The 15,770-nt window shown below is 41.5% G+C and overlaps 1 protein-coding gene across 10 annotated transcripts in view; it reads right to left on the bottom strand.

Annotated features, from left to right (window-relative positions):
- LOC120361159 (uncharacterized) overlaps window positions 1-15,747 on the bottom strand; it is a 28,155-nt gene extending 12,408 nt beyond the window's left edge. For 3 of the 10 annotated variants that reach the window (XM_074398587.1, XM_074398589.1, XM_039462739.2), the window contains exons 1-6: window positions 13,040-15,747; window positions 12,244-12,434; window positions 11,654-11,783; window positions 11,212-11,339; window positions 7,736-8,808; window positions 5,551-5,660 (exon numbers count right to left, since the gene is read on the bottom strand). In XM_074398587.1, coding sequence (XP_074254688.1) covers window positions 7,941-8,808; window positions 11,212-11,291 — 948 coding nt within the window. In that variant the 5' untranslated portion in view covers window positions 11,292-11,339; window positions 11,654-11,783; window positions 12,244-12,434; window positions 13,040-15,747 and the 3' untranslated portion in view covers window positions 5,551-5,660; window positions 7,736-7,940. Of the gene's footprint in view, window positions 1-64; window positions 5,661-7,735; window positions 8,809-10,404; window positions 10,622-11,211; window positions 11,340-11,653; window positions 11,784-12,243; window positions 12,435-13,039 lie in introns of those variants that run through there. The other 7 variants (XM_074398583.1, XM_074398584.1, XM_074398586.1 and 4 more) reach the window with 7 other exon arrangements.
- Between the last annotated feature and the right edge of the window lie 23 nt (window positions 15,748-15,770).

Below are 15,770 nucleotides of genomic sequence, written 5' to 3'. Positions count from 1 at the left end.
CCTTCAGAGAGAACCTACCTAAAACACACTCTTTATATATGAAGGCTCTAAGTAAGGATCTATGTTTGCTTTTTCATTAATTTCTGCTTTTTTTTTTTTTTTTTTTGAGATGGAGTTTCGCTTTTGTTACCCAGGCTGGAGTGCAACGGCACGATCTCGGCTCACCACAACCTCCGCCTCCTGGGTTCAGGCAATTCTCCTGCCTCAGCCTCCTGAGTAGCTGGGATTACAGGCACACGCCACCACGCCCAGCTAGTTTTTTGTATTTTTAGTAGAGATGGGGTTTCACCATGTTGACCAGGATGGTCTCGATCTCTTGACCTTGTGATCCACCCGCCTCGGCCTCCCAATTCTGCTCTTATTTTTAGTACTTTCTTCGTTCAGTTTTCTTTGGGTTTATTTTCCTGTTCTAAAACAGTAGGTCTCAATAAATGATAGAAAGTAGTAGTAATAGTAGTGTCATTAAAGTAAAACAGGAGAAGTAAAATGGAAGAGGATTGGGGAGATTCAATACTGATACAAGATCTACTATGAAGATCATAACATAGAAAGCAGAAGATGAAAGAGGTCATCACATCAACAAAGTATTTGACTATGCACTTGGAGAAAGAATAAAAAATTCTAAGCTGAAGGGGTATCAGAGAATATCTGGTCTGTTTACCTTATTTGTAAGGATACAGAAAGTGAGGCCCAGGGAGGGGGCATGATTCTAGGTAATATGGCTACTCAGAGGTAAAGACAGGATGAGACCAAGGGCTCCTGAATCTCACTTTCAGAGTTTTTACTAGCACACTTCATAACTCTTTAAAGCCCAGCATGGTACATGAACATAAACCTTCAGATTAAAATTCTCATAATACAGCACTGTGGTTAAGAGAAAGGTTGTGAAGTCAGACTTCTGGTTTCAATTCCTGGCTCTACCATTTCCTAACTGCGTGATCTTGGACAAGTTATTCAATGTCTCTGTTCCTCAACTTCTTCAGCTGTAAAATGAGAATACAGAAGTATCTGTCTCATAACATTGTTGTTCATTGAGTAAAATATACATAAAAGATATTCAAGAAAAGGCCTGGTATAGAAAGCATTCCATAAATATTGGCTTTCAGAGTATATACACTATTTCAATAATAGACTATGTTATTGTTCTTAATTACACACTGCCTTCTTTGTAAGGATTATTTTCCCCATCCCATAGATACTAGGCTTGGTAATTTTACTTGTTTTAGCTAATGAAGTGGAAGTGACATATGCTCCTCCTGAGTAGCTAATTTAAATCCATCACATAATTCCACAATTGTTTTTTTTTCTATTGTCATGAGAGCAGCACATTCAAGGTAGTACTCTCCTCTAGCCTGGATCCTAGAATACAGAGAATGTATCGTACAATAGCAAGTGACCCATAACTGATGTGTGATAAGCATAAAGCTATGTTACTGCAAGCCACTGAGATATGGAATGTTGTTGGTTACATAATAAAAAATTAACTGATCATAATTAGCCCAAGATGACTTGTGCAATCTCAAGCTATCTCACCATATGCAGGGCTGCAAAGAATCCATAAAGAATAATAATAATAATCCTGTAGTCAAAGAACTCACAAAGGAGCAGGACTAGAGACAGATACAAAGTAAAACAGATCCAGGTGCGTGGCTCAAGCCTGTAATCCTAGCACTTTGGCAGGCCATGGCAGGCAGATCACCTGAGCTCAGGAGTTCAAGACTAGCCTGGGCAACCCAGTGAAATGCCATCTCTGTTAAAAGTACAAAAATTAGCTGGGCATGGTGGTGCATGCCTGTAGGCCAAGCTATTCAGGAGGCTGAGGCATGAGAATTGCTTAAACCTGGGAAATGGAAGTTGCCTTGAGTTGACATCGCGCTACTGTATCCCAGGCTGAGCAACAGAATGAGACACTGGCTCAAAAAAAAAAAAAAAAAAAAACCAAAATAGAAGATAAATCCTCTAAGAAAGAAACAGTGTGCTAAGGGAGGTCAAAGAAGGGAAAGATTGGAAGTAGTTATAGTAATGGAAATATGTTTGTTTAGAAATCAGACGTCAATAGAGCTCAACCTAAAATGTTTTAGTGAACTGTGCAGCCACTAAGTGCGACTTGTTCTAAACATCTTCCAGGCTGAAGCTTTCCAGCTTTTTGATAAAAAAGTTTGGGATCTCAACTAAGCACCCAAACTGTGATGTAGAAGATCCAAAGTTTTTTCCTGAGGAATAAATTGTGTTTACTTAGAAATTCCTCTATTACTCATGCTCTGCTGAAGTGGGTTGGCTTTCTATCTGGGTAAGAGTAAAGTTTAGCTATCTATTCATGCATTCATCCCCTAAATCATCACAAAAAGAATCTGAGGTAGCTATAAAGAATGTGATCACAGATGCTTTTCACAGAATTCAATCATGAATCTTAAGTCAATATTTGCTTAATGTGTGTGAAATCTGAGAGATACTACTTGATGATCATTTAACTTTCCATTCAGATTCTTTAAGTCTAACCCTTTTGATTATCAAAAGCAAGATTATATAAAGCAAATCCCTGAACATACTCTCTTAGCCTCATGTAGAAATGCTTCACTAAGTTAGAAATTTCATAGGAGAATGAACTATAACTATATTCAATAACATGGATACATCTCACAATGTTGAAAGAAATAAGCCAGCCACAAGAGTTACATGGTATACACAAAGATCTGCTTTCAAACCCTGATGAGATAGACTGGTTTGTTTTACAATGCTGGCAAACAAATGGTTACAATGCAAATGACATATGAACTAATGAAAATGTTGTGACTAAAGGCTCACAGAAGTTTAACCCCGCATCTCCTCTAGAAACAACAGTTTAGTACTTATTAATTCGGTGTTTGTGGCAAACATAGGATCCAACTAACTATAAGTAATGAGAACTGACTATATATAGTCTTTCCTCAGTATCTGTTGGGGACTGGTTCCAGGACACCTCAGCATGCATACGTCCTTCATATAAAATGGCATAGTATTTGCTGATAACTACACACATCCTCCTATATACTTTAAAATCATCTCAAGGTTACTGATCATACCTAATATAATGCAAATGCTGTATAAATAGTTGTTATACTATATTTTAAAAATGTTTTATTATTTTAGAAATCAGATATCAATGGAGCTCAACCTAAACTGTTTTATTGAACTGTGCAACCACCAAGTAAGACCTGTTCTAAAGTCTTGTTTTTATGCAGATTGAACAGGGTCAAGAAAATGTGAAACTCTTCTCAGCTAGTGCTGGCTGGCTCACACATAGGTAGTGTGGAAATGTTAAATTTTCAGGCAAGGAAGGTTCTTTTTTTTTTTTTTTTGAGACGGAGTTTCACTCTTGTTGCCCAGGCTGGAGTGCAATGGCGCGATCTCGGCTCACCGCAACCTCTGCCTCCTGGGCTCAGGCAATTCTCCTGCCTCAGCCTCCTAAGTAGCTGGGATTACAGGCATGCGCCACCACGCCCAGCTAGTTTTTTTTTGTATTTTTAGTAGAGACGGGGTTTCACCATGTTGACCAGGATGGTCTCGATCTCTCGACCTCGTGATCCACCCGCCTCGGCCTCCCAAAGTGCTGGGATTACAGGCTTGAGCCACCGCGCCCGGCCAGACAAGGAAGGTTCTAAAGATCAGGATCAAGATTACTTATTTATTTATTTTTGAATAATGACAACACACAGTTGGTTGAATCCATGCAATGTACTGGCTGTGCTCCAAATCTGGCATGAGCAGGGTAACTTTCCTTCATGAGGCATAAGGCCTTTGTAACTCCCTATGGTTGGGCCTGAAAAATGACACGTAGAAACCTGGCCTGGAGTCTGACTCTTCAGGTGGGATGTTTTGTTCTACTATATACCAGAACAATGCAAAGCTATACTCATTAGGAAAATCTGGTATTGATGCAGGGATAGCCAAATAAAGCAATGGAACATAACAGAGAAACCAGAAACAGATCCATGCATTTTTGGAAAATTAATTAATGACAAATTGGCATTAATTAAGAACAGTGGTAAATGATAGGCAGTTTCTATAAGTGATTAAGGATGAAAAGAATATCTATATGGGAAAAGAATGAAATTAGACTTTACTTCACTCAGGCAGAAAAATAAACTTCAAATGGATTACAGATAAAAATGAGAAAGCAAATTAGAAAAGTTTTTTAAATGGTAGAGATTATCTTCATGATCTTAAGGCAGAGAAAGAATTCTTCAAAAGACACAAAACAAGACATGTGAGAAAGAGAAAGACTGATAAACTGGGCTATATTAGAATTAAAAACTTATATTCATCAAAAGACATCATTAAGATAATAAAAGGCAAGCTATAGAGATGGAGATAATATTTGCAGCTCATATCCAGGATATATACAGCTAGTGCTCGACTTACGACCACGGTCGCGCCCCCGGAACGGTAGTAACTTGATTTGGTGGTAAGTTGAGTGGGCTCTATGTACAGTTGAAATGGTGCACGTGGAGATGGTAGTGCTGCCAGAAGCTGGTCCGCACTGTCGTATGCCCAGCTGGGCAACGTTTGTGCTGCCAGACGTGGAGCAGTCATGGCTAGCGATTGTGGTCGTAAAGTCGAATGATCATTAAGTTGCATAGGTCGTAAGTCGATCAATACCTGTAAATAATTCCTATAAACATGTAGGAGAATTGAAGAGGAACTTTCCAAAAGAATACCAAACAGTATTCTGTAATAAGAATTAAGTAAGCAAGCAAGGTAACCTACTCTTGTTCCAAGAGACGTCACCTCATCTTCCAAGGTTACTAGCTGAATAACAATAAAAAGTGCCCTGAGTAAAAGAGCTGCCATGCCCTTGCAATGGTGGCACACTCAGCAAGGCATGTAGGAGTGCAAGGCCCAAGAAGGATGGCCTCTCCCAAAAACAGTACGCTGAGTTCACAACATAAAATGCGTTTCTTACTGCACAAAAACACTGGCCTAGAGAATATGTTTCATGCTTTTTAGGAGAACAAAGAATATCATGGTCTAGTTACAGTATATTACTTTCATACGTACATTCCATGATCCTTGAAACATAATCAACGTCCTTGAAAACTTCCTTCCTTCCCCCCAGAGGCACTATGCTGTTTCATATGCTATTCCCACTGTGCCTTCCCTCCTTCTTACTTTGTGGCTCAAGAACTCATTTTTCCCTCCAAGCTTTCGTCCTCCTCCAAAACCTTTTCAATTGTTTTTGTAAGTCGCTGTTAAATCTTCTTCAGTGCAAAGTACTCTACAAATTCAGTGGTTTTATTACAGTATTTGTTGTTTTCTATCTACTCCCTTCTCCCTGTCACCAAATAGACTGCAAGCCCCCTGAAATTAGGGTGCTTTTTTCACTGATTTTTGTATTCCTAGCACCTGGCACAACCCCCAACCTAAAACAAATAATCACTAGTACCTTACTTTGGGCTCGAAAGAAATAACCACAGTACACATATCCTGATCCCTTAATGGTTAAATTCCTCAACAAAATACATTTATTTTCAGAAATAGCTGCTCCTTCAAAGTCTTCAGAATAACACTTACTGCTTAGTATTTACAGTCGTGCTGGTTTGGAGTAGGATATGGCATTCATTTCAGTACTGACTCCAGAAGGGTGTCCTCCAGCCAGATGACTCTGTGTGTAAACCTCCATTCTAGAAATAAACCAAGACAGCTGGGGTGAGAAAGGTAAACACTAAAAACATTGAAGATAACAGCACAGAAATGGGTTACAGGTCAAATCAAGGAAAAACTAGTCTCCTTCAATTGCCAAAGACAGGAAGAAGGCAAAGGAATTCACACATGAACTTAGCACAACAAAGAGAACTCCCTGAAGCCCTTCACTTCTGCTGTAAGTACAGTATGTGTTTCACGTTCTTTAATGCACCGCATTCCCTGAGTGAGGTCCATTTCCTCAACCTGAGCTCCAGAACCATGATCTTCTTTGCCTTCAATCCCCATGTCCAGGCCTTGTGCAGGGTGGCAGCCACTACTCCAATAGCAGAGGCTTCATCATGTGCTCTTTCACATGCATCTCTGACCTTAGTGCCTACTGGCCACAAGTTGGCTCAGAGCTTCATGAAGTCCAGTGTGTTTTACAGCTGACCTGCCTGAAGTGCTGACCAGGATAATTCATGGAAACTGGGCATCCCTTTGAACACAGAGTCTCTTTCTGAGAAGTGAACACCATTTTACCTTCCCAGATAGTGCTCTCTACCATTTATTCCAAATGTGAACCATCAAAGCAATCTGCATTTTCCACTGATTTGGCATATTCATCTTGAACCTCACATGAATTAAAGTTTAGGAATAAAAAATGTCAGGACTATCACTCAGGAGGGAGAAATTACTGTTAAAATAGAAAAGTTGCCTAAACCGTGGCCTCATGCCTGTAGTTCCTGCACTTAGGGAGGATAAGATGGGAGGATCATTTGAACAGGGAAGGTGGAGACCAGTCTGGGTAACATGGTAAGACTCTGTCTCTACAAAAACTAAAAAATTAGCAGACATGGTGGTGCACATCTGTAGAACTAGCTATTTGGGAGGTTGAGATGAGAGGATCACTTGAGCCCGGGAAGCTGAGGTGGCAGTGAGGTGGGATCAGACTACTGTACTCCAGCCTGGGTGACAGAGCAAGACCCTGTCTCAAAAGGAAAAAAAAAAATAGTAACAAAGTACATGTGCAAATATAGGCTTTGGGGATTAGGGTTAAGAAGTCAGATTATGGTCTGGTGGACAGCTGCAGTAGGATTCCCACATACAGCAAAAACATTTTCAAAATCAAACAACACCTATCAAATCTGAGCTCTCTTGGTTGCATCAGGTATCAAGCTTCACATAGTCATCCTAAAACCAACACCGACTTAAACAATTCCCCAGGTGTCCCATTCTTATACCTCAGAGCCTTTGCATATATGACACTGCACACAGTAGTGAGCTATGATCAGCTATGAACAAGGGTCAGAAGTCAGAAACACTTAAACCTCCTTGGAAAGTTCTTGTCTTTGTTTTGTTTGCATTGGTTGAGGAACCTCAGTCAAATTCAAAGTCTTATTGAGTCAGTAAGTCAAGATTGAAGCTTTCTGACTATGTAAGAATCACCTTAAAAAATTATCTATATCAAGCCTGTAATCCCAGCACTTTGGGAGGCCGAGGCGGGTGGATCACGAGGTCGAGAGATCGAGACCATCCTGGTCAACATGGTGAAACCCCGTCTCTACTAAAAGTGCAAAAAATTAGCTGGGCATGGTGGCACGTGCCTGTAATCCCAGCTACTCCGGAGGCTGAGGCAGGAGAATTGCCTGAACCCAGGAGGCGGAGGTTGCGGTGAGCCGAGATCGCGCCATTGCACTCCAGCCTGGGTAACAAGGGCGAAACTCCGTCTCAAAAAAAAAAAAAAAAAAAAAAATTATCTATAAGGATTCCAACCTAAAGAGATACTCTATCTTCTGCCAAGAGGTCACAAGCACATCTAATCATCCTAAGAGCAGAGTGGTACATCAAAGGCAAAGAAAGATCAATGGGTTGTTATTTTCCAGATTCAACTATGTCCTTCCTCTTTCACCAACTAACATTGCTTCCAATTTCAAAATTTAATGTTTTATCCGTAACATCAATAGCAATAAAACAACAACAAAAGGCTTCCTCACAAGAGAAAAATGCTTGAATTGTTGGTTTGCTCTATAATGCTCAAACTACATTATACCATATGGTTTTTAAATGGCTTTACCTTATGAGTTGTAAAATTACATTTTCAGAAGTAGATGTGATTTTAGAGCCTGAGCCACAATGCTGATGGAGCTGCTTTTCAGCGATTTTTCACTTCAATATTTCAAGGGTGAAGTGTCATTTAAGGCATTAACTTTTATTATACTCTTCTTTTGATGGTATCTTCTGATGTAACAAAAGCCTTTTGGAATATACTTCCCACATAATCACTGATGACACTTTCCTTTGGCATGTATTTTCTGGTGTTTAGTAAGATTAGAACTCCCACGGAAAGCTTTCCCACACTCTTCACACTCATATGGTTTCTCTCCAGTATGGATTCTCTGGTGATGAATAAGGGTTGAGATCTGGCTGAATGCTTTTCCACACTCTCCACACTCATAGGGCTTTTCTCCAGAGTGAATCCTCTGGTGATTAATAAGTGCTGAGTTCACATAGAAGGCCTTTCCACATTCCTTACACTCATACGGCTTTTCTCCTGTGTGGATTCTCTGATGCTTGATGAGGGCTGAGCTCACACTGAAAGCTTTTCCACACTCATCACACTCATAAGGTTTCTCACCAGTATGGATTCTCTGATGTTTGATAAGGTCTGAGCTCACACTAAATGCTTTGCCACACTCATTGCATTCATAGGGTTTCTCTCCATTGTGGATTCTCTGATGTATAATCAGGTGTGCCCTTACACTGAAGGCTTTCTTACACTCATTACAGGAATAAGGCTTCTCACCAGTGTGAATTCTTTCATGCACAGTGAGGGTTGAGCGCACGCTAAAGGCTTTTCCACAGTGATCACACTCATAGGGTTTCTCTCCAGTGTGGATTCTCTGATGTCGAACAAGCCCCGAGCTCTGGGCAAACTTCTTTCCACATTCACTGCATTTATACCGTCTTTCTTCCATGCGCCTTCCCTCGTGCCTTTCTAACTCGTCCTTATACTTAGAGACTTTTTCATACCCAGGAGTCTGTAAAGTGTTCCCATTATATATGCTAGGGACCTTCTGGTGTGGGTCCATCCTTAGAAAAATCTTCGCTTTATACTTGACACCTTGTTCACACCTCTGACCTTGATTCCTAAAATAATAAACAGACCTTTGAAATGTGCTTTATTCCCTGTTACTAAAGCAACATAATATGATACAGATTAGAGCTCTCAAACACATTCAATAATCCCAGGACACAGCAGTCATATGGCACTCAGATAAAATGTTTTCATTCAACCTATATCATGTCTCAACAACATCAAAGAATTGTTGGAATGAATACCTGCCTCAAATGGCTATTTAAATATATCTTCAGGGCACACGCCTATCATCCCAGCTACTTGGGAGGCAAAGGCGGGATTGCTTGAGTCAGGGACACTGAGGCTGCAGTGAGCTATGATCATGCTACTGCACTCTAGCCTGGGCAACAGAACAAGGGCACGTCTCAAAAAATATAGATAAGTAAATAAATAAATAAATAAATAAAATATCCTCTATAAAGGCACCTAAAACACATAATCTGGAATATACATGAATATAAAAATAATATATAGTTCCTACTTTTAAGGGCGAATCATATTTAACTAGGAAAACAAGACAGAAATGGAAGAGATTTGCAGACAGAGCAGTTGAAGGAGTACGGGAAAAGAGATGGCAACAGAAACAAAATTTCAACTGATAAGAAATTTGGGAAAATGCGAGTAACACCATTAACAGGTATGTTTTACCACCCACAGAGTCCATAACACTTGGGATGAGAGACATGGGGACCAAAAAAGCTCTGCTCATTGCTATGCTACTATGCTACTACTCTCTCTGCAGTTGCTATTGCTATGATAAACACTATCTCAGCAACAGGGATGCTTTGTCTCTGCTGGAACTGTGAAAGAATAAACCCTCACCTCTCCAAACAAAAGGGATGGCTGCTACTTTCTTGGGCACAAACCTAGTTTTGTGTCCAAACTTGATAAAATTTTTGCTCCAAACTCAAATTACACTAATTATCCCTCTCTTTTTCCGTCTTACAAATTGTTTTATGTCTCGACAGTTGTAAGTTGACAATATGCACCTTTTATATGACGAGAATGGCATTTTGCCTTTGTGGTTTTCCTCCCCAGAACCTATAACCTCAGTATAATAATGACAAAAACAGTTAAATCCCAATTGAGTGACATTCTACAAAACACACTAACAACAACAGCATCAACAATAAAAACCAATGCAAAGCAGAACTGAGGATCCAGGACCAAGAGAAAATAAGGCCTCTATTCCTGCACCCCACCCTTGCAAATTTAGCCCTGTCTGAAAAGCTAGTTGGAGTCACTCCTGTAATTAGAAGTCTTACAAGCCTCAGAGAAAGCCAGGGACAGGACTCAAGACATCAGTCTCCCACAGCTATCTTCTCTCCCAGGGCTTCTGAGGGTCCACTGCCAGTGCAGAAGGGCCAGGCAAGGATGGGATAGGGAAGGGAAAGAGAAAGAAGAGGCAGGTTGATGGGGAGGGAGGAAAAGGGAGGAGGGGAAAGGGGGAGGAGTGTGAAAGTGGGTGGAAGAAGGGAGGGGTGGGGAAGGATGGAGGGAAAAGGTAGGCCTGAGGCAACCTGGCACAGTACAGTTTTCCCCACTGTCCGAGGGTGTTCACCCCAGGGCACACGCAAAACCCTAGAAGAAAGTCAAGAGGAACTCACCTGGAAAACTGCGATTAGACTAACTAAGTGATAGGACAGCTGTTGGCCTAGAAGGGTTGACTTTGACTTCTGCATATCCTGTGTCTGGGCATCTGGTCATCCACTCTAGGATCCTGGAGGCTTCCCTCTCAGTGGTTTGTGAGTTGACCAGAATAGAAGGTGTGAAGAAAGTGCTTACTCCCAAAAAGGCGTTTTATGCTTTTTGTCTCACTTAATCCTACAGGGCAGACATTAAAGTCCTCCTCTCATATATATAAAAACTGAGAAGCAAATAAATTTTCTGAGGTCAGACACCTGTTAAAACAGCTAGGATGAAATTTCAATCTAGGGCTTGCTTCCCAGATTAAGCCACTTTATGGCTCCTCAGGGGTTAACACTCAAGAGAGTAATCACCAAATTAATTCGTAAATTCAACACTATTTCCATGAAAATATCAACTTTTTAGATTTTAATGTTCACCTAGAAGACTAAACACGCAGGACTACCTGTGGAAACTGAGAAAGAAGGGCACTTGTCCTAAAGAACTTTAAACATATTATAAAGATTTAATACTTAAAGTGTGTGGTGCTCAAGATAGACAAATGGTACAGAATAGAAGGCCCAGAAATAGACACAATCAGGCATAAATTTAGCATATTGATAAAGGTAGCAAATAAGTTAAAAAAAAAAGTGAACTCTTCAAATGCATGGGGAGAACTGGATAACCATCTGGAAAGATACTAAATTAGATTTCTACCTTACTTTATAAACTAGGATATATTCCAAATAAATCAGTTTTAAATGTTATAAATGAAACTATAAACGTACCAGAGGAATACATGAGAGGAGTCCTTTACAAGCTTAGAGTAGAAGGCCTTCTTCCTTATGAGCCAAAATCCAGAGGTCATTAATGAAAAATTTGATAAACTTGACCCACATAGGCAGAATACAAACTCCTGTGAGGTAAAACAAGTAAAGGTACTTTCAGCAAAGTCAAAGACAAAAAAATGGAAAAATATTTACAATTTCTATCTCTGACAACTGGCAGCCAAGATGAAGCTCCTGAACAATAAAAAACGTGGAAATAGCAGCTCTGAGCTGGATTCTCTCCCATTCCAGCCTCACTATGAACTTAATTAGACTCTGCTAAGCATTCACAACTCACTTATTCTGATTCCGTTATATAGCAGTTTTTTAAAAAGTCTCCTCAGGTACCTTACTTCCAGACTTCCCAGAAGACCACACAATGTCAAAGTTTAGCACAACTTGCCTGTAGAGGGAAGAGTCTGTCACGGACATTTTGGTGGTATATTCCTGGTGGCACTAGAGGATAACTATCTTATTCTCCCTCTGCTTCCAGAGCTGGCATTTCTTGCCTACTTCCTGACTGTACGCAAGAGCTGGGGCCAGAAAAAATTAAACACATGAATTTATGAAAGAATCACTGTAGAAAGGAATAAATCAGCAGAACAGGCCAATTCCAGGGAAGTAAGGAGAGTAAGAAATAATTACAACGAATACCTAGATAGCATTTCCTATCTAGCAGGTACTGTTCATGTAATCCGCATAACAACTCTAGACAGATGCTTTTATTATACCCATTTACAGATGACATATAGGCAGAAAGATAAAATGAAGTCGCCAAAATCACCGGTAGTGCAGTTTCTGACTTACATGGTTAAAAAGCAGTGTAAAAAAAGAGAAGAATTCCTAAGAAACTAAAAGTTTTAAGGTGACTTAATACTATCTCTCCCCACCTGCTGTCTGGAGTCACCCAATCCCTTGAAATCATCCAGCTTAGCCACTTAACCAAGGAAAATCCTCCCTCCCCTTGGTCAGTGCTGCTCCCCTCTCCCAGACCTGGTGTTTCTCAGACAGGATGATCGGGAACTGGCCTCAGCCATGGTCAACTGGGCTGCTGGAGCCAGCTTACGGTATGCCGGACTGTGGAGTTTTCTCATTAGCAGAATCCTTGGTACCAGCAAAACCAACTCCTCTGAAGATGCAGTCATGCACCTTTTCCTGTAATTGAAGAGTTTTCCGGAACACTTCTGTAAAAGAAACATTATTTTATTCAAAGAAAAAGCAAAGATTGCCATAGCTGTTACACTAACTACTTAGGGTTGGGGGGCGGTGGGGTGGGCAGTGCAATGTTAAATAAGGAGCTAATTTGCAAAGGGCTTTCAGATCACATGCTAGGGCAGCAGGTCTGCGATGGTAATCTTCCCCATTGCCTTTGAACACTGCTTGGAGTAGAGGAAGGGCTCATGGGAGAACAGCACTGAGGTGCTGTAAGGTGGCCCTGGCGTGGATGGAAGTGACTGCTAAAGGGAAGGGTAGCCATTTATTGCCAAGCTGAAGCAGAGAGAAAACAATTCTGCATTCAAAAGGAAATGTCGGCCAGGCGCGCAGTGGCTCACGCCTGTAATCCCAACAGTTTAGGAAGTCAAGGCGGGTGGATCAACTGAGGTCGTGAGTTCGAGACCAGCCTGACCAACATGGAGAAACCCCATCTCTACTAAAAATACAAAATTGGCCAGGCGTGGTGGCACATGCCTGTAATCCCAGCTGCTCAGGAGGCTGAAGCAGGAGAACCACTTGAACCCAGGAGGCGTAGGTTTGGAACAGTGAACTGAGATCGCACCATTACACTTACCAAACTGGGCAGCGAGCGCGAAACTCCGTCTCAAAAAATAAACAAAAGGAAACGTCACGGGCACAGTTAAGTGGTGGAAGAAGCCTCTCCTGAATTTAGAGCATCGAACACTTTATTTCCAATTATTTGCAATCTCCCGCTTTTGGTTGAAAAAGAGAGCTGAAGATCTGGCGGGCAGTGATACCAACTGGTACCAGAAGCACACTCGAAGTTGATACTCAATGAAGCTCTCTGAGGACGGCAATGAAGACCAGGGTTGTAACTGGAAGGGAAGTAGTCCCAGCTCTGAGCCCCCGCAGCACTAAATCTTGAGAAAAACCCTTTCCTGGCATTTGGGTACAATCCCCACCGTCCCAGGAGGGGCTGCCTCTCCTGGGGTTCTTGCCCACATTCTACCCAGGGAGGAGCGGAGAGGAGGTCTGATGGGTTGCGGCTGTGCAACACCCACCCCAGCGGCACCCAAATGCATACCAGTATTTCTCCGCCAGTGAGCAGCAACCAGCTCCGAGGCCTCGTCGCCGGGCGGAAGTCCCTCTCAGCACTTCCGGGGCGCGGCCGGAAATAGCTGGGCAGAGCCTGGCTGTGCTCGAGGTTGCCGGAGACGGGTTGCAACCTCCACCTATGCCAGCGGCGGTGCAGGCAGGCTCTAGGCTGGGAGCGGTCTGCTCCAGGCGGTGGGCAATGGTCTGACTTCTTATCTCACCTCTCCCAAAGGTTGCTTTTACTTCCTGAGTTTTACCCAGGGCAGGACCACCCGTGAATCTTGGAATTTAAAGTTAGAGCCGCTGGTGAAATATCTTGTACGGGCCCTACAGGATTCCTTAAACCAACACACGGGGCCACACAACTCTGGTCTTAATTATTAGTGACCTAAAAGCCAACACACTATATCGTGTCTTTCTCAAAGCGAAAGGACCACACCCAAGAGCAATAATTTCAAAACATGACTGCGATACTGCAAAATCACTCTGGCTATTCAGTTATTTATGAAAGAATCTAACTCAAAACACCGTGGTCAGTAAATATAATGGTTTGGATATAAAGCAGATAAAAGGAATAATTCCTAAAATGAAACATTACACGTGGAGGCACAAAGTTTTAATCCACCTTATGGCAGAGCATGAATTAAGAATATACAAAGATCACACCTGAAGGCATAACTAGGGGAGAAAAGAAATGGGCAAAGCCCCAGGAAACCTAACCAAGCAGCCTCTTTGAGCCATTTGTAGACTAATGGATTGCAACACTAAGCCTAGCGTTCTAGACGATGAATAACTTAATACGACAGAGCAAGCAGTTATTTCTTTAGTGTATTACACATTTAAACTGATTTTCTAACTTGGGCTGAACTTTTCTTATTTTGAGACCTGTTGCCCAGTGGCATAATCATAGTGGCACTGGAGTACAGTCGCACAATCATGGCTCACTGCACGCTCAACAGATCCTCCCACCGTATCCTTTTGAGTAGCTGGGACTACAGACGCATGCCACCACAGCCGATTAATTTTATTTTTTGAACTTTTTTGTAGAGACAGTCTTGCTGTAGCCCAGGCTGCTCTTGAATAGCCTTAAGCAATCCTACCAAAGTGCTGGGATTACAAGCATGAGCCACTGCACCCAGGGGTTGAACCTTTTTAAACCTGCTGAATAAAGTGCCATTGAAATGCAGATGGAAGCTAGTGCTTCTAAAGGCCTGCTTTTTAACGATTTAATCTAGGAAATCACATTTCCTCCTACATATTTGCCTTCCAAAATAGGATTAAAACAGTATCTTAAAAACGAGTAAAACTGGAATGGTTTTACTTGGTAAACTGACAATATTCTGGCTTGTGGTTTCCTTGGAGTGCTGGTAATTCCAGCCTAGTGGCTGTCCAAGGAACTGAGGGTCATGCTGTTCTCAAGGCTAAATCTTTCATGTTACAGCCCCTCTGCTAAAGATAGCCCCCAGTGTTTCGCCTTTGATGCTATAATGAACTAAGGTGTGGAAGACTAAAACTAGATTTTTACTTCTGTAACACTTGTATGCCGAAACATTTGGCATAGGGATGATGGCAGATCTGATGTTGAAAGCAACCTTAAAACATCATCAATAATTTTACGGTTTATCAACACTCTGACATATGTTGCTGTGAACACCAAACACCAAGGCTTTTCATTTTATAGTTTTACAAACCACAAAATATGCAAACACTTAGGATTCTCTTAAAGCTAGGCAGAGCTAATTTTTCTAATTGTATTGTCAGTACTTCATATCTCTTTCTCCTATTTACCTTAAATATATTGAGTCTTGAAACCTCAGCATTAAGGATTTTGGGCCAGATAATTCTTTGTTGTGGGGCAGGGTGGGTGGGGGGTGTCTTCCACAAACATGATGCTTAGCAGCATCCCCGGCCTCTACCCACTAGATGCCAGTAGCATCCCAGCTGCCCACCAATGGTATGACCAAAAATGTCCCCAGTCATCGCCAAATTTCTCCCAAAGAGAACCACTAATCTGATACACAAAACCTATTCTCAAGCACTTTTGGAATTATAACCTTAACCCAGTAGTCTTTAGTGCTTCTTTTCTTTCTTGAGTAACAAGGCTAGCCAAATGGAGAGCTTCAGCTTTTCACACATACTCTCCTAAAGTTGAATTTTTTTGGCCTTACTCTTAGGTACAGGTAGATCCTGATATACTATACTAGTATATGGAAACAGGTTACATTTTTGAGCACCCAAAGTGGTAACAG

The sequence above is a fragment of the Saimiri boliviensis genome, chromosome 4, assembly GCF_048565385.1.
Source record: "Saimiri boliviensis isolate mSaiBol1 chromosome 4, mSaiBol1.pri, whole genome shotgun sequence".
Classification (NCBI taxonomy): Eukaryota; Metazoa; Chordata; class Mammalia; order Primates; family Cebidae; genus Saimiri; species Saimiri boliviensis.
The sequence above is the reverse complement of the archived record's forward strand: the minus strand, read 5'-3'. Positions and strand labels throughout refer to the sequence as shown.